Below are 18,257 nucleotides of genomic sequence, written 5' to 3'. Positions count from 1 at the left end.
ATTTTCGGCGTCCCAGCATCAATGGGTCCTTTTCTGGATGGCTTCCTCTGTTCTCTACTGCCAAGACGCTTGAAAAAGCCAGCTTAGAAGCTAGAAAACTAACTACTTTCTTGTAAATCTCCAAGACCAGCTTCTGGAACAATCTTCACGCTAAAGAGAATGACAATGCATTACTTACCGTAAAAGCATTTCTGATGATTGTATCTGCTTAGATTCACATGCTGTGCATAGGTCCGACATCCAGTGGTCACTGCGGAGTACTGCATTTTGTTTTTCGTAGTCGAAAAGGGACGTCGACAAGGCGTGTCTGAAATACTATCCCTATAGTGACGTGTGTTGTACCCACAATCCCTCACGCGTCGAGGTCCCTCTGTTTGTATTTTTCTGCCCTGAGGGAGCCTTCTAGACGTGAGAGTACAGAAAAAAGAGATATAAAAGGAAGTCTATGTTCCTTCCATCCGAGCGGGGAGGAAGGGTGGGCGCATGTGAATCTAAGCAGATACAATCATCAGAAATGCTTTTACGGTAAGTAATGCATTGTCTTCTGATGCTTGCAAATCTGCTTAGAATCACATGCTGTGCATAGACTAGCGAGCAGTACCCGGAGTTGGCGGTGGGTTATGAGAAGGAACAGTAGAGAAAAGATGTCTTAATACTGCCTGACCCACCTGGGAGTCAGATCTCGAGTGTGCATCTAGACAGTAGTGTTTTGTAAAGGTGTGCACAGAACTCCAGGTAGCCGCTTTGCAGATGGACTCAAGGGGAACATTTGCAATGAATGCTATGGATGCCCCCGTGCCTCGAGTAGAGTGTGCTCTAGGCTTAAAGGGCAGTTCTCTCTTAGCAAGCGTATAGCAGAGAGTGATGCATTGAACAATCCATCTAGAAATAGTGGACTTTGAAACTGCATCCCCTTCTCTTCCTGCTGCCACCGAGACGAAGAACTGATTAGTCTTCCTCAGTGGTCTGGTTCTTTCCATGTAGAACATGACCGCTCTGCGCGCATCTAGTGTGTGCAGAGTTTTTTCTCCCAAGTTGGGAGGATTTTGAAAGAACGTTGGCAGTTCTATAGATTGGTTTACGTGGAATTTCGATATGAACTTCGGAGCAAACCTTGGGTGTGTGCGTAGAACCACCTTATCTCTGTGAACTGTAACGAAGGGGTCTAGAACAGAAAGCCTGTAGTTCACTTACTCTCCTGATGGAGGTGATAGCTATTAAAAAAGCAGTCTTAAGAGTGAGGTCTTTAAGAGATGCTTTGTGCATGGGTTCGAAAGGTGAGCCCATGAGTCTGGTAAGTACCACGTTAAGGTCCCATCCGGGAGCTGGGTCAGCTATCGGGGGTGTATTCTCTTTATTCCCTCCATGAAGGCCTTTATAACAGGGATCTTCCACCACGACACCTTGAGTTGGGAAGTGGTGTATGCAGAAAGTGCCGCTAGATGGACTTTAATGGAATTGAACACTAGACCTGAATCCAATAAGTGGGTCAGGTATAGAACAATATGTGTGGGAGAGCAGTCAATTGGGTTGATGCCTTTCCCTCTGCACCAGATGACAAATCTCCTCCACTTGCTAGAGTAGCAGTGGCGAGTGTTAGGTTTTCTGGCTTCCCTGAGAATGTCCATACATCTCTGCGGGAGAAGTAGATGTCCGAATTCTATGATCTCAGGAGCCAAGCTGCTAAGTTCATGTTATGGGGGCATGGATGCAGAGTCCTGCCCTTGTCTTGAGACAGCATGTTGTACGGGCAGGGGAGTTTCACTGGGGGAGATAGAGACATCTCCATCAAGTGCGCGAACCATGGCTGTCGGGCCCACATTGGGGCCACCAGTATCATGGTTACTTGTTCCTGGTGCATCTTGTGCACCACCTTGTTGAGAAGGGGGGGGGGAGCGTAAACAAATTTCCCTGACCATTGCATCGACAGACCGCTCCCCTTGGATTGGTTCTGAGGGTACCTGGAGGCGTAACTTAGGCATTGTGAGTTCTCCAGGGTTGCGAATAGGTCTATTTCTGGGAATCCCCATTGTGTAAAGACGTCGAAGACTATGTCTTCGTGCAGTCGCCATTCGTACTCTTCGGGCAGGGGGAAATCTCTGCTGAGTTTGTCTGCCAGCAGATTGAGTTCCCCTGGTACATGTTCTGACAGTAGGAACATGTTTTGTTTGAGAACCCACTTCCATATATTCTGGGCCAGTTTGGACAGCCCTGGAGAGTGGGTGCCCCCTGCTTGTCGATGTAGTACATGGCTGTGGTGCTGTCTGTAAGGACCAACACAGTTTTGCCTTGTAGGTGTTCCTGGAAGGCTTTTAGCGCCTTAAACACAGCTAGTAGCACCAGTAGATTTATGTGTTTGGATGCTACGTTCGGAGTCCACACTCCGTGAGCAGTCTGATGGGATAGGTGAGCCCCCCATCCTGTTAGGGATGCGTCTGTGGTTAGAGTGGCTTCCGCCGCGAGTGTGGCAAAGGGTTTCCCTTTTTCCAGGTTTTCCTTTGTCCACCATCGTAGCGAGAGAACCAAGGCCTGCGAGACCACCACTGGATCGTCCCATAATCCGATGGCCTGACACCACTGGCTGTTGAGCCACTCTTGCATAGGGCGCAGGCGCGCGTGAGGTACCAAATAAATACACGACGCCATCATGCCTAGCAAGCGCATTGCTTTGCGTACCGTCACCTCTTGACCGGTCACATATTGAGGGATCTGAAAAAGCATGTTTTGGACCCTCTCGTTGGAGGGGAAGACGAGGCCGTCCTTTGTTTGAATTAGAGCCCCTAGGAATTGTTTGACTTGGCTGGGGTCTAAGCTGGACTTCTTTTCGTTGATGGAGAAGCCCAACTGGAATAAAAGGTCTACCGTCTTTTGGGTATTGGAGAAGCATGTTTCGTAAGAATCCCCTGTTATGAGCCAGTCGTCGAGGTAAGGGTAAACTGGGATGGACAACCTGCGCAGGTGGGCCGCTGCCACTGCCAGTACTTTCGTGAATACCCTTGGTGCTGATGCTATGCCGAAGGGTAGCACTCTGAACTGGTAGTGTTTGCCCTCTATCATGAACCTGAGGTATCTTCTGTGCGCTGGCAACATTAAAATATGAAAGTATGCATCTTTCATGTCCAATGTTGTCATGTAATCTCCCTGATTTAGCAGTGGGATCACTTCCTGTAAGGTCACCATACGAAACTCCTGGGGTTTGATAAACTTGTTCGCTGGGCGCAGATCTAATGCAGGGCGCATGGTTAGATCCTTTTTGGGTACAAGGAAGTACACTGAATAAATACCTTCCGTTACCTGAGATAGAGGCACGACCTCTATAGCTCCTTTTTCCAGCAGCTGTTGTACTTCTTGGAGAAGGATAGCAAGGTGTTCCGGTGTCATGCGTCGTCCCCTCGGGGGTCTGTATGTTGGGGAACTGTTGAATTCGATGCAGTATCCGTGGGCTACGGTGGAAAGTACCCAGCGGTCTGACGTTATTCCCTCCCATGCTGGAAGAAAGGATGTTATCCGGCCCCGACCGGTGTTGCATGGGAGGGGACGCGAATCTTCGTATCACTTGGTGTTGTTGGGGGCTTGGGAGCCTCTGGGGGTGGACCCCAACCTCTTCCTTTGCCCCTGCGTTGGCCTCTTTGGCTGTACTGCCCACTATTGGCCTGGTAACTGGTGGCAGGGTACTGTTGCTGCTGACTCTGCTGTTGGCGTTGGCCACGAAAAAAGCGTTTGTTGCCATAGCCGCGTCTGGTAGTGGGCTTAGAGATCTGGTCAAGAGTTTTGATAGTATCAAACTCTTTTTTAGCCATTTCCAGAGCCTCATCCACCGCTTTCCCGAAGAGGTTTGAGTCTTCAACAGGTTTATTTATTAAAGACGCCTGTGTCTCCGGTTTGAACCCTGAGTTGCGCAGCCATACATGGCGTTTTAGGAGTATTCCCTGAACCAGGGAACATCCCGCTGTCTCAGCAGCATCCAGAGAGTTCTTTACAATACTCTGGTTGACCTGGGTTCCTTCGCCAATAGTAGATAGCAGGCGTGTACGTAGTGGTTCCGGTGCTTCTTCGGCGTCCTTGCACAGTTTGGCCCACTGCGCGTCCGCGTAGCTAGCTAGCAAAGAATTGTTGTTCGCAATTCTTGCCGAAAAGGCAGCCGAGGATGTGACTCTTTTAGCAAGGGCATATAACCTCTTGCCCTCCTTGTCAGGTGGTGCCTCACTGGTGGACAGCGGCACCCCTGCCCTCTTCCTTGTATTCGTTACTACAAGGGAATCCGGAATGGAATGTCCCCTGATGTACAGCGGGTCTGAGGGTGAAGGAGTGAAAAGTTTTTCAATCCTTGGATTAACTCCTCCGATTCGTGCGGGTGTGGATAGCGAAGGGATGATTCTTCTCTTCACTGAAGCGAGGAGGGGAATGGTCTGGCTGACTGGGGGGTTTCTCCTTAATTACTCTTTCCACAAAGTCTATTTCCGGAGAGATCTCCCCAGTGTCCAGTTCGAAATGTGCGCAACAGGGCATTGAATGTGGGCTGATCGTCAATGGGAGACGTGTTTCTAACAGGTGAATTGTCTGGAGGATTTAGGTTAAGGACATCAGTGTCCGAATATACTGATGGGGATTGCCAGGGATGAGAAGGTCCTTCTTCTGGATTTTCTCCGAAGCCTTCTCCTACCATGTCTGGGCTGCCTTCCAGACCTTCCTCTTGGTTCTGTCCTTCATTGTCCACAAAATCATCCTCCTCTTCCAAGTATTGTTCCTCACCAGTGAGGTCATATACATTATGGAAGTCTAAGGCTGTGTCCTGCCTCGGGTATTTGGCCTTGGGGTCCTCCTGAGGCCCTTCTCTTGTTCTCTTGGGAGTGGTAGGGTTCTGGGTGTTCATAAACCTCTCCATTCTCTCCATGCAGAGATGGAGCCTTTCCATGGTTTCAATGGGTACCCCTGAGCGGTCTAGCGGGGGAAAATTAGTGTCATCTTGCTGAAAACGGCTCGACCTCTCCCACAACGTCGAGGAAAGTGTCCCGTCGCCTTCCGAAAAGCCTTCCGGTGTGCTGGGGGTCCCCCCCCGACTGAAGGGGGTAGTCCCTGTCGTTCTTCGGGCTTTTTCGGCGTGTCTTTCGACCTTTGCGTAGCGCTCGACGTGTCTTTCGGCGTACGCTTCTGGGCGTCGGCTACAACGATCCTCGCCAAGCTCTGTGACTCGTTTGTCAGCGGAGGGCTGTGGTTTCGACGTTACGGCTGTCGATCGTTCTACGGCGGCGTGCGCTCTCTGCTGATGCGCGCCGGCCGATGGTTTGGGGGCGGCACCCTTATGTGCCGAAAGCCCAGTCGCTGGTCGCGGCTGCGAGAGGGGCTTCGACGGTCCGAGGAGGCCACCGGTGTAACCTGCGTCTCCTTGGGCGCTGATGCTTTCTTCGTCTTTGACGAAGAAGAGCTATGGGTTGTGTGTTTATGTGTTGTATCGTGTGCGTCAGTGTCGCCGGGGTGTTCATCCCCATAAGCAGGGCGTGAGCCGAGCCCGTCGGGGCCGGGGACAGACGAAGAGCGCGAGCGCTCTTTAGAGGGGTGTACGACTTCCGTAGCGGAGGTCGTGTTATCACGTTCCTCGTCACTGTGGTAGCAGTGGCGGGTGAAGACCCGGCCTTCGACATAGCGTAGGCCGCCCAGCTCTTGACCCTACGGTCTTTTAGAGTCTTTGGCTTTACAAGCCGAGCAACCCTCCTCTTTGTGATCGAGGGGCAAGCAGCTGTTACACCGTGAATGCTTGTCCTTCCAAGTAAACTTGCCCTTACAAAGTGATAACTACCCCAAGGGAAAGGAAGGGGAAAAGGAAAGGCATTCTCAGAAAAAGAATCAGAGATGTCCCACGACCCCACTCTCCCTATTGTATTTGGCCTGCGAGGCCAGGCCACGTGTTCGGCAACGCCGAAGGATCTCCTCCGCTCGTCCCCTCCGTCGAAGATCTTGCTCGGCGGAGATAGCTTCACAACTGCGTCGAGGGAGGGATCGATATATTAAATCTTTAAACGGGAAAGAACGACCAAAGGTCGAGGAGATGGAATCTGCAATGTCTCTCAAGGAGCTCCGCGTAAAGGCGACCAGTAGCTGGGCGGAAAAAAACAATCTGAGGGTCCTCGACACGTGAGGGATTGTGGGTACAACACACGTCACTATAGGGATAGTATTTCAGGCACGCCTTGTCGACGTCCCTTTTCGACTACGAAAAACAAAATGCAATACTCCGCAGTGACCACTGGATGTCGGACCTATGCACAGCATGTGATTCTAAGGAACAAGTTACTTACCTGTAACTGTTGTTCTCCAGCATGGGTCTGGCATGGATTCACATGCTCATGAATATTCCCCGTCGTCAGGCTGGGAATCCTCGGTAAAGAAAAAACCAGTATCAGTTTCGTTTCTGATCTGTCTTTCGTAGTAATAACCAATCACTGGTCTCTGCGTCATACTGACCACAGCCAATGACTGCCCTCTACCTAAGCACCGCCTCTGGCAGCCATCTTCAGATTTGGAAGCACGTGAAGTGGCAGTATGACCAAGTGAAGAGCCGCAGAGGGGTAGGCGGGAGGGTTCGCATGTGAATCCATGCCAGACCCATGCTGGAGAACAACAGTTACAGGTAAGTAACTTGTTCCTTCTCCAGCATGGGGTCTGGCATGGATTCACATGCTCATGAATAAAGAATACATAGCAGTACACACATGCACAACCACGGGAGGTGGCAAAGGCTCAACATTAAGCATCACATCAACTCAACATTAAGCATCTTACCTCCTCACCAGGCTCACCTCAGGCGAACAGGTTGCGCAGCACTGCTTGGCCGACCCTGGACTCCTCCCTGGAATCCCGGTCGACGCAGTAGAATTTCGTGAAGGTGTGCGTCGACCTCCACGTAGCAGCCCTGCATATGTCCAGCAGGGGCACACCAGATAGGAACGCCGTGGTAGCTGCGATCGCTCTGGTGGAATGGGCTCTCGGACGGCCAGGCAGCGGTCGGTTTGCCAACCGGTGACAGTACATGATACAGCCGGAGAGCCATCTGGAGATGGAAGCCTTCGAGAGAGCCTTCCCCTGATTGACAGGTCCAAAGTTCACAAAGAGTTGTGACGTCTTCCGAAAACCTTTCGTGCGGTCCACGTAGAACTTCAGCGCTCTAGCTACATCCAGCGAGTGCAAAGTCCTCTCAGCCGGCGACGAAGGCGACGGGAAGAACACAGGTAACACCAAGGGTTCGTTGAGATGAAAGTCCGACGGTACCTTGGGCATGAAGGAGGGGTGCGTCCTGAGCACTACCCTCGTGTCGTGGAAAGTCAAGTACGGGGCCTTGCAAGAAAGGGCCTGGATCTCTCCCACTCGTCGTGCGGAGGTGATGGCCACGAGAAAAGCTGTTTTCCACGATAGAAACTTCAACGGGGCCGAGTGCAGAGGCTCGAACGGAGGTCCCATGAGTTTGGTCAGTACCACGTTGAGCTCCCACGCCGGGGCCGGAGCCTTCACCGGCGGGAACGATCTGAACAGTCCCTTCATGAACTCTTTCACCAGACGATGAGACCACAAGGACGTCCGGCCCGTGGTTCTGGTGTAACGGGAGATCGCAGCAAGATGAATCTTGATGGACGCGTGTGCCAGACCAGCTTTGGCCAGCGTCAGCAGGTACGGCAGCACTTGGGGAGCCGTAATCCGTAGAGGGTTAATCTTCTGTGCGTGGCACCAGACAGAGAACCTCTTCCATTTGTGTCCGTAGCATTTAAGAGTCGAGGACGCCCTGGCCTTTGCAAGAACCTCTCTGCAATCGGCCGGTATGTCGTATCCTCCAAACTCTAACGCTGCAGGAGCCAGGCCTGCAAGTTCAGCGACTTCGGGTCGTGGTGGAGGATGGCGCCTCCTTCCCTGGAGAGTAGATCCGCGTCCGCCGGCAGCTTGATTGGCGGGGACGCCGACAAGTCCAGAAGGTCCGGGAACCATATCTGCCTCGGCCACGCAGGTGCGACGAGGATCATCCTGCACCGTGACCTCTTGAGCTGGTTGACGAGCCGGATTAGCAGAGGCAAGGGAGGGAACGCGTAGAGGAACAGGCCCTCCCAGGGGAACGAGAAAGCATCGCCCATGCTCCTCGTCTGGGGAAACCTGCTGGCGAACCTCCGGCACTTGGTGTTCGTCGCCGTCGCGAACAGGTCGATCTGGGGTGTGCCCCACCGTCGGAAGAGGCGATCCACCAGATCCTGCCGTAGTTCCCACTCGTGGCACGAGCGCAGCTCCCTGCTGAGTGAGTCGGCGATGGTGTTTTTTATCCCTGCCAGATGAAACGGCACCAGAAGAATCCCTTGGGCGACGGCCCAATGCCACAGGTCCTGCGCCTCCTTGGACAGCGCTGGGGACCTGGTTCCGCCCTGTTTCCTGATGTAAAACATGGTGGTGGTGTTGTCGGTGAAGATCCTCACCACCTTGCCCTTGAGGGACGGAAGGAAGGACCTGAGGGCCCAAAACACTGCACGGAGCTCCAGGACGTTGATATGCAGGGACTTCTCCGTCGGGAGCCAAAGTCCCCTTGCGTGCAGATTTTCGGTGTGCGCTCCCCACCCTTCTAGGGAGGCATCCGTGGTCACAGTCACCTGGTGGGCTGGGGTCTGGAAGTCCATGCCCGCCGTCAGATGCGCGCGGGTGCCCCACCACCGTATCGCTCGTCGGAAACTCTCGTCGAGCTTGATCCTTTCCTCGAAGCTGCCCGTCGTCTGGATCCAGCGCGCATCCAGGAACTCTTGCAACGGGCGCATCCGGAGCCTGCACATGGGAATGAGGTAGATGCAGGAAGACATCATCCCGAGGAGGGACTTGATGGACCTCACCTTGGCCGCGTCGGCCACCAACATCCGTTGCACCTTGCCCAAGATGGTCCTGGTCCTCTCCTCCGACGGGGAGGCCAGAAGGGACACTGTGTCGAGCCTCGCTCCCAGAAACAGTGCGACTTGCGCGGGCACCAGGTGGGATTTGGCGTAGTTCACGGAGAATCCCAGGTCCGTGAGGAGTTGGACGGTCCTTGCCGTGTGGACCACGGCGAGCTCCCTCGTCTTGGCGCGGATGAGCCAGTCGTCCAGGTAGGGGTAGACGTGAATCCCCTCGCGGCGCAGCTGCGCCGCCACCGGTGCGAGGCACTTGGTGAAAACCCTGGGTGCCGACCGCAGTCCGAAGGGAAGGGCTTTGAACTGGTAATGACGCCCTTGGACCACGAATCTGAGGAATTTTCGGTGCCCCTTTAGGATGGGAATGTGGAAGTAGGCATCCTCCAAATCCAACGACGATAGGAAGTCTCCTTCCTCCAGCTGACCCAGGACGTGCTGGAGGGTGACCATCCGGAACTTCTGCGCCTTGATGAACTTGTTCAGGCGTCGCAGGTCCAGGATGGGGCGCCATCCTCCCGTCTTCTTCTTCACGAGGAAGTAACGCGAGTAGACTCCGGAGCCCCGAAGCCTCTTTGGGACGAGTTCGATGGCGCCCTTTCTGAGCATCGCCTTTACCTCCAGGAGAAGTTGAGGGACGTGAAGTTCTTTCCTGGCCACGGGGGGGACGCGCGGGCACCTTCTTTGAAACTCGAGCGCGTGGCCCCGGGCCAGGGCGTCCAGCACCCAACGGTCGGTGGAGATGGACTCCCACACGCTGACGAAGCCCGCCAGCCGGCCTCCCACCGGGGTGCTTCGGTGGGGGCCCGACCCCACGGCCGGTTCAATCCTGCTTGGACGCGGCCTTGCCGCCTTGGCCTCCTTGGCGACGACGGCGGGGGCCGCCAGACTTGCCTCGTCCTCTGTAGGCCTCTTGCGACGACGAGCGGGCCGCTTGACGGTAGGAAGCGAAACCGCCGCCGGAACCTTTGGAGGCGCCCTTGCCTCCGCCGCTCCGAAAGGGCGTCCGCCGTTGCTGCAGTACTCCAAGGGCCCGGGCCGTCTCAGTATCCGCCTTGATGGCCTGAAGGGAATCGTCCACTGTCTTCCCAAACAGGTTGTTCCCGTCGAAGGGCATGTCCAGGACCCTGGTCTGGACGTCCTGCCGAAAGTCCGTAGCCTTGAGCCATCCGCGACGTCGAAGGCAAACGCCGTTGCCCATCTGGCGGAACCCAGTGTCGGCGATGTCCGTCGCCACGGTGATGGCGTGGTCCGAGGCCACCTCACCTTCCTGCAGGATCTCAAGGGCCTCCGCCCTCTTGTCGTCCGGCAGAAAATCCAGCAGGGGAGCTATCTTGTACCAGAGTTCCCCGTCGTAGCGGGCCACGATAGCCAAGGCGTTGGCCGCTTTAATCGTCGTCGCCGCCGACGTGATGACTCTGCGTCCCATGGCATCCAATTTCTTTCCCTCGCCGTCCGGCGGGGAAGTCGACGTGGAGGCCGCACCCCCCCCCGCTTTCTTCCTGGCTGCCGCGGAGACGACGGAGTCCGGGGTAGGCTGCGCCCGGAGGCATAGGGGGGCCGAGTCCGGGACCCGGTACTTTTTCTCGTACCGGTCTCTTTTCGCTGGCGTCGTGGAAGGGTTCTTGAGGAGGGAAAGGCCCTCATCCCAAATGTCGTCCAACAGAGGCACTGCGAGGACCGTCTTCCTCTTGGTCTCGCGCCGTTGGTAAAGGAAGCCTTCCTTTTTCTTCTCCTCAGGGCAGAGTTGGAAAAGCTCGGATGCCCTGGCGATCATTGAGTGGAACGATCCAATCTCGTCGGGCGGAGAAGCCCTGGTGGGAGGCGACGACGGAAAATCCTCGTCGTATGCCTCGTCGTCCGTACCCGTCGCTGCCGTGTCAGTCCCCGTATCATCCCCTCGGGTGGACGGGGAGGAGGGCTGGACGGGGCGCGACGGTTGAAAAGGAGGCGGTGGATGGATCCTTCTTTTCTTGGTAGGGGGAACACCAGAAGGTCCCGGTTCTGGATCCCCCGACGGGAGAGGTTCCTCCGTCGGTAACGGTAGTCTCGTCCTTATCTCGGAGCATAAGGACTGTATAGCCAACAAAATGGCCGCTGAGTTGTCTTGCGGCGCTGGCAGAGGGGAATCCGACGGGCGAGCAGGGGCCCCGTCGGTATCCTCGACGATGTCGTCGTCGTCACCTGCGTCGGGGCCCATTCCGACGGGCTGGTCTTGTTCCACGCCTAGGCCGTGGCTTAAGACCTCGATCAGTTCCTCTTCTGAGGTTGAGGCCGAATCTACGACGACGCCCTGCCCCCCCTTCTTCCCCACGGAGGGTTTCACGGGGGTCCTATCGATGGGCACGAAAGAAGACTCCCTCCGAGGAGGCAGGGAGATTCTGGGCCCCGAGGCCGCCACCACTGGTGCAGCCTCCACAGGCTGGGCCAGGGCCGCCGCGACCGTTTCGATAGAGGGCTTGGTCGAATGGATCAAGGCCTTCACCACCTTAGGTGCGCTCACCGCCTTATCCTTGAGGGAGGGGGCACTGCCACGCTCCTCCTCTGCCTTAGAGCTCGACCGGGGTCTCTCCAGGAGCTTCGCCGGGTGCTCGGCCTTCCTCTTACCCGACCCAGAGCGTTGGCTCGTGGTTGATGGCGCCGGGGAGGGTGCGCCCTGCCTGGCGCCCGTAGAGCCCGACCGTTCGGCGCTCCCGGTGCCAGCGGACTCGCGGTGCTTGGCCTTATGTTGGGCCCCCGTCGCCGGGGCGCCCTCAAAGGTCTTAGAAGACCGCTCAGATTTCTTCTTCTCGCCAGACGGGCTCTTACCCTCCAGCCAGCTGGCGAGACGTTGATGGCGGTCCTTCATGGTCCGTTCCGACATGTTGCCGCAAAACGCACAGTCCTTCTCCACGTGCGTCTTGTCCCCATGAAGGCAGTAAAGGCAGAAAGAGTGTTCGTCCTCCTTGAAGACGTTCTGCAGCTGGCATCCAGGGCAGGCCCTGAACAGCTTTCCGGGCGTCGAGCTTCCCTTCTCCTGGGCCATCTCCGAGACCGGGCCTGAGAAGCTTCTGGAGTCCTCCGAAGTGTAGCTCGACGAAATCTTCACCCTTGAGGGGCACAGATGAATCCGACACGGGTCCCCGTTGATCGGATGTAGGATCGGTGGAGCTTGAGGCTCTTTTGACCGAAAGAATCGAAGTTTTTGTGAAAAAGCGCGAAAAAATAGCACTAACGCTCGAGAGCAATAGCACGAGGATCCCAACACATGAACGTGCGGTAAAAATCTGAAGATGGCTGCCAGAGGCGGTGCTTAGGTAGAGGGCAGTCATTGGCTGTGGTCAGTATGACGCAGAGACCAGTGATTGGTTATTACTACGAAAGACAGATCAGAAACGAAACTGATACTGGTTTTTTCTTTACCGAGGATTCCCAGCCTGACGACGGGGAATATTCATGAGCATGTGAATCCATGCCAGACCCCATGCTGGAGAAGCAGATTTACAAGCATCAGAAATTCTGTTACGCTCACCTGGTCTCTGCGGGGACGTTGGGGCACGGTTGCAGCCCTCCCTGGAACTGGCTCCCCCGGGTCAGGCTTCTTCCCCTGCGAGAATACGAGAGGCCGTGAGAATGCTGTGATATAGCTGTGGTGTCCCTCAAACCCTTCTTCCCAGAATGTGGTGAGCATGTGCCTACCATAGTCTCACCCGTTTAATTATGATGGCGAGCTCCCCGTCCTGCTTCTCACTGCAGGGACGCTTTTAGATAGACGTAGTTTCTTCACTGGTCCATGTGCGTGGCAGCCCAGACCGGCTGTGGCTGAACCACTGCAAAAGGTAAGTATCCTTCGATGATGATTATTGTCTGCATCTCTTGTAATGTCTTTCCTTCTCCCCAATAGGTGATGTGAGGCCCAGCGGAATTGCGGTGCAAGAAGCGAGCCTCAATGGAGAACAGGGGAGTTCGCGATGTCCCAATAGGTGTTGAATTTGGTTCTTAGGTCAAGCGCAAGGATTGGTTTGCACGCAACCTTAGCATAATGTCTTTATAGTTTTTCTAACCTCGTTTGTCCTTTTCTCTTGCAGGGATGGCCTGGCGAAGTCAGACTGGAATGCTGTTATCTTAAGATCTGCCGGTGGGGGAAGGATGCCTGGATCCGCAAGGATGCTGGCCCAAGATGGACTCCCGAGTAAGTGTTGAGGCTGGGAGCCGGGATCAGTTAAGGATATGCTCAGACTGCAGTTGCTGCTGGAATCGGGTAAGGATGCACTTCAGGCAATGGTTATTGCTGGATTCAGGTAAGATGGACCTCAGGCGGTGGTGAGCGTTACCCTGCTATAAGCAGACTGACGTGAAGCGCTTGCATGCGGGCAGGGCAGGCTTAAATAGCCTGGTCCCAGCCACGCCCATTTGTTCTGACTTGTGACTCCACCCTGCCACTCCCAGAAGATGCTGCATGTGCAGCCCAATGCACTCCTATGGCCACGCCCGACCTGGAGGCACATGGAGGCCCTGCCGGGGAGAAAACAGCATGTGCACCAGAATAAAAGTGTGCAGAGCACATTTTCTCATGAGCCTGGACCCTTTATGTAGTGGAGTTTATGGTTCTTGCCGTGTGGCCATGACATTTCCAAACTTTGTCCCAACTTCTAAAAGGTACTTTGTGAACTTTTGGGTACAAGGCGCCATTTAACCTAGTGTTGGCCTTATACAGTTAGGGCCTCCCATTTGTGTGGACTGGAAATACAATTGCCTGCTTACTTGCCTTTCCGGTAAATGGTGAACTGTTTGTATTTCATTAACCAATTGAATATAGGTTTTATATTTAGTGTAATATTGCCTACTCGATTCATGTTTATAGTGTATTATTGCGCCTACAATAAGTAGACAGGTAAGCACAAAAACCAAGCATAATCACTCTATACCCCTTACCCCACACACCTCTTGTTCACTTTAACACAAAGACCAAAATAGTTAAAGACGATTTCAACTTCTCGTCCGATACCTAGGAATCCAAATGTCCCTGAACCACCACAACATATTCAAAGACAATTACGAAAGCACACTGAAAACACTGAGGGATAAGGTGAACAGGTGGAGAACTACCACTCACCCTCTGGGGAAGAGCCTTGCTGGTAAAAATGGTAATCCTCCCCAAACTCCTTTATCTATTCTCCAACATCCCCATCCTGTTGACTCGGTGCTTCCTGGGTAATCTGTGAAGTCTGGTTCTAGACCTCATTTGGTCAGGCAAACCCACAAAGGTCGCATACTCGTCCCTCGTACTCCCTGTCACTAAGGGTGGCCTAGCTCTACCTGATTTAGAACGGTACTCCTGGGCAGCACAAGGACAGTTCCTTAGTCACTGGTATAAGCCCCAGTTCGTAAGACCACATGTACAGGTCGAACGGGCACTAGCCTCACCCAACCTGCTAAGGGCCGTGATCATCAGCAAACAGGCTGTGCCACACACGACGCTGAACATAGTGCAATCTACTTACACAATATGGCGGAAAATGGCCCAAAAGTACAAGATGCAGTTTAGATACTCTCCTCTACTACCCGTTAAATTCATCCCCGGGGTCCCACTTACAGCTAAGAAAGTGTTTCTGAACTGGGCGGACAAGTGCGAAATAAATACACTAGGTGACCTTTTCATACAAGACACCTTCATAACACTGCAGCAAGCGAAGGAGAAAGGTAGCACCTCCTCCCTTGATATTTCTATGTACTTCAGAGTGCGGTACACCCTACAGGCCCTCAATCCATCGTTCCAACAACCACCACCCACTTGGCAGCTGCTGCACGGAGTTATTCAGGCATAAGGGGAGGGCAAATTGGTCTAATCTATCTACAAAGCCCTGCTCATGGACACACTACCATCAAACCCCAAAACAAAAGCAAGATGGGAAACCACGCTACAAACACCAATTCTAGATGAAGACTGGGACTATATCTTACAACAAACTCAAAAAGTGGCACTCAGCTCCCGCTTCAAACAAATCCACTTCAATTTTCTGCACCAAACCCATTATACCCCCAAAAAGAGAAACAGACATCACCCAGAGTCAAACGGATCTTGTGACAGATGTGGGACCCCTGATGCTGACTTTTTGCACCTGGCGTGGAGCTGCCCCAACAGTGAACAAATTCTGGTCAGATGTGCTGGATGAAACTGACGCAATAATCGGCGAGACGGTGGAGCACTCTCCACTAGTGGCACCCCTAGGGCTAACGAAACCCCTGTCCTCGCACGTTAGAAAACTGGCAAGCATGCTATTGGTACAGGCACATAGAGGATTGGCCATGGCGTGGGGACGTCGTACACCCCCCCCCACAGTAGCGAACTGGAGGAGAGACATCTATTGCCAAGAAACGGAATTCATAAAGACACTACCCCACCATGCGAGACCCCCGGATATTTGGGGCCCGTACATCCCACACCTCCTCTCCAGCACTGTGCCAACCAAGCCACCGCAAACTTCACCTGAGTAAATCAAAAGCAATAGAAGCTCGTTGTGTAATGGGACGGTCGGTGGGTGTGTGGGGGGGCGTGCATGGGGAGGGGGCAACAGCGGCATGTTGGTAGCCCACTGTTTGGGCTTGTTTGTACACGTTTCACTAAAATGCAAAAATAAAGTTTACTTTTTTTTTTTAAATGTTACATTTAAAATGAGAAAGGGTATACTCAGCATCTTCCCAGCACTCCACATAAGGCTGAGGGTGCTGGTCTCACTAAAATGTAAAAGCGATCCAAAGATCCTTTCTACCCATGGGAACTCTAGTTCTCACCAGCTTAACCAGAGCAAGTTCAAAGGGGAGCCCATTAGGCACTTCTTGCCAATAAGTTGTCAGAGGATACCGTTTAAAAGACACTTTGGAGTGTCTGAAAAATGACCCCCATACAAAGTAAGAGACAGTATGGGGAAAAGATTCACACTCCCCGAGAAGGGAAAATAATCTACCAGTCCAGTAAAAAGTTCTGGGGTTGATAAAGGTCAGGAAGATTTATCATTAATATGAAAATCTTAACTAACAAGGAGAACTTGAATTTAAAGATACTATGGAGCCATTTGTAAGGAAGACTCATCATTTGTAGTACCAAAAGGGACTGTAGTTAAAGCATTATCCCAGTCAATCTCCAGAGTGAAATGTTGACCACAGAGGAGCATCAAATGGCTAAAAGATTTTAAAGTTCTGGCCTTTTGTCCTCGCAGTCTAATCACCCAACTCTGCCAGATGACAGAAGAAACACTTTCTGCAACTGCTAAGACTTACCAACACCAGTAGATGCATGCAATCTCAATCCTAGCCCCTGAAGAGCCACAACGCATTTAATACTAACTTTAGAACATACTCACTTCCAGGGACAACCTGACTTTGGGATGAGGCTGCAAATGCCGTCGGTGGTATATTACAATGCCCCATAATTTGGGTTTTTGTTTCATTCTTTTTGTGCTTCTTGCCACTGTAGTGCTGCTGGGCCATCATGGGGTTATTAAATGTTGCACTGCAAAGGCTGCAATACTTCTCAGGGTCCGAGGTGTCAACCGGTGCAGCAGTTGGTGCAGCAGCCCCAGGGCGTGCCTGACTATTTGGCAACCGAGGCACACCTGAAAAGACAAGAGTTGGAAATCATCATGTTAACATTACCTTTTAGAGTAATTAACAAAATTAGATCCTACAAAGGCCTGCATAGGAAAAATACTCCAGACAGGTTAGTAGTCTAATGTGTTTAGTGCAACAAGGCTGTATTCATTTAAACGTGCAAACCCACAAAGTGTTGAACGGGAGTTGCTCTCAACAGTGAAAGGTTTCAACATGTTACATTTGAACACAGTGGAGCTGTGCTGGCTCAGCAGATGAAAAATCTCAGGATCACAAGTGGTGTTCACATGAAAGTAAACCCTTTTACTGACATCTAGTTGAAGCAATGCAGGGCAATCGTTAAACCACATGTGGTCTATACCTCAGGTAATTCATAATTCAAAGGAAAAGCTGGCAAGAGTATTCAAGTGATAACTTCTTCAGTGTTCCTCACTACCAAATGATCCAGAGAACTTACATCTGGCTGTAGAGTTGCTTGCATCTTCTACCACTCACAAGGCTAACGGCTTGTGGCCCTACATTTGATGATTCTTTTCTTCAAAGACTTCTAAAACATTGTGCAAAGACTTTTCTACTTGCCTACTGTTAGGCAACGTTTGTATGCAGTACCCTCTGGGAACACTACAAACAACTATGACTACAGGTATAGGCAACCCGACCTTTGGTATAAGCTTGTACTACACAGTTTTGGTAGTGTGTTGAGCAGCTAGGCTTATCTAAAAAATGTGAGCTGTAGTGGAGTTACACAAAGATTCAGTTACAGGTATTCAAATAAACTCTTACACTCAAGGTTTCTTGCATAAATAATGTATTTTATAAAGCCTTCAGAAGGGAGCAATAGAATAGTAACACAAATATACTTCAATACTGTACACTAAGTTTCTGGATCAGACAAGGCCCTTTTGGGATGGCCCACGGACACAACCCACACCCAGTGACTTTAGTAAAAAGGGTGCTGGGGGCATTAATACCTTACTGTTCGCATACAGAATACTCTTTAACAAGTAAGTAAAAGGCAAAAGTTATTAGAACACAAAAAAAACAAATGGTCATAAGCAGGGCAAATACTTTGAGATAGCAAGAGAAGAGTCATTCAATTCAATAGGCTAAGCCAAAGTCAATAGGCCAAAGTCTTTGTATAGGATGCAGCACTTCTGGTAAGTAAATGGAAAAGTCTATCCACAAGTTCTTTAGTGTCTTTGAGAACAAGAAGAATCAAATGTAGGGCCACAAGCTGATTAGACTTGTGAGTTGCAGAAGTTACAAGCACTTCCACAGTAAGAGGTAAATTCTCTTAGGCTAGTTTTACAGTACCTTATTAAAGAAGAAAAAGATGCAGCTGAAGACTTCTGTTCCTGTACAGCTCTGCAGATCTCACTGTTCCTGGGACATAGTCGTGGGCACAAGAGGGAGGACGTCGGGGGACTCCTGCACTGTAATGGCACCGTCAAAGCTGGCAACCAGCAAACTTTGCTTTCAGTGGCGGTTTCGCGTTTCAGCTCCTTGCGGTACAGCAAATAGGAAAAATGACGGTTCATGGCTGTCAAGGTGGACCTTCCTCACATCCGAGGTCCCGCACTCAACTTAGGGGTGTCAGGCTTGGTCCGTCCTGGCTTGGTCACTCCTGCTTCGTTGGAGTCCGGAGGATCTTCCAAAGTTTTAGGCCAGCTTACAAGCAACGCACAAAATCTGGTGTCCCTCTCCCTGGCTCTACGGGTTCCTGCAGCAACTCTGAGGAAATTCAACCAGCTCCGAGATGGG

General features: G+C 52.3%; 1 protein-coding gene across 2 annotated transcripts in view; it reads right to left on the bottom strand.

Moving 5' to 3' along the window:
* The window catches only part of ZNF346 (zinc finger protein 346), a 319,091-nt gene that overhangs the window by 107,135 nt on the left and 193,699 nt on the right, over positions 1-18,257 (bottom strand). For both annotated transcript variants that reach the window (XM_069651491.1, XM_069651492.1), the window contains exon 5: positions 16,250-16,501. In XM_069651491.1, the coding sequence (XP_069507592.1) occupies positions 16,250-16,501 (252 nt within the window). The remainder of the gene's footprint in view (positions 1-16,249; positions 16,502-18,257) is intronic.

Source organism: Ambystoma mexicanum, chromosome 3p (assembly GCF_040938575.1).
Source record: "Ambystoma mexicanum isolate Mex_15411 chromosome 3p, UKY_AmexF1_1, whole genome shotgun sequence".
Lineage (NCBI taxonomy): Eukaryota > Metazoa > Chordata > Amphibia > Caudata > Ambystomatidae > Ambystoma > Ambystoma mexicanum.
Note: the sequence above shows the minus strand (reverse complement) of the source record. Positions and strands in the feature narration are given on the sequence as shown.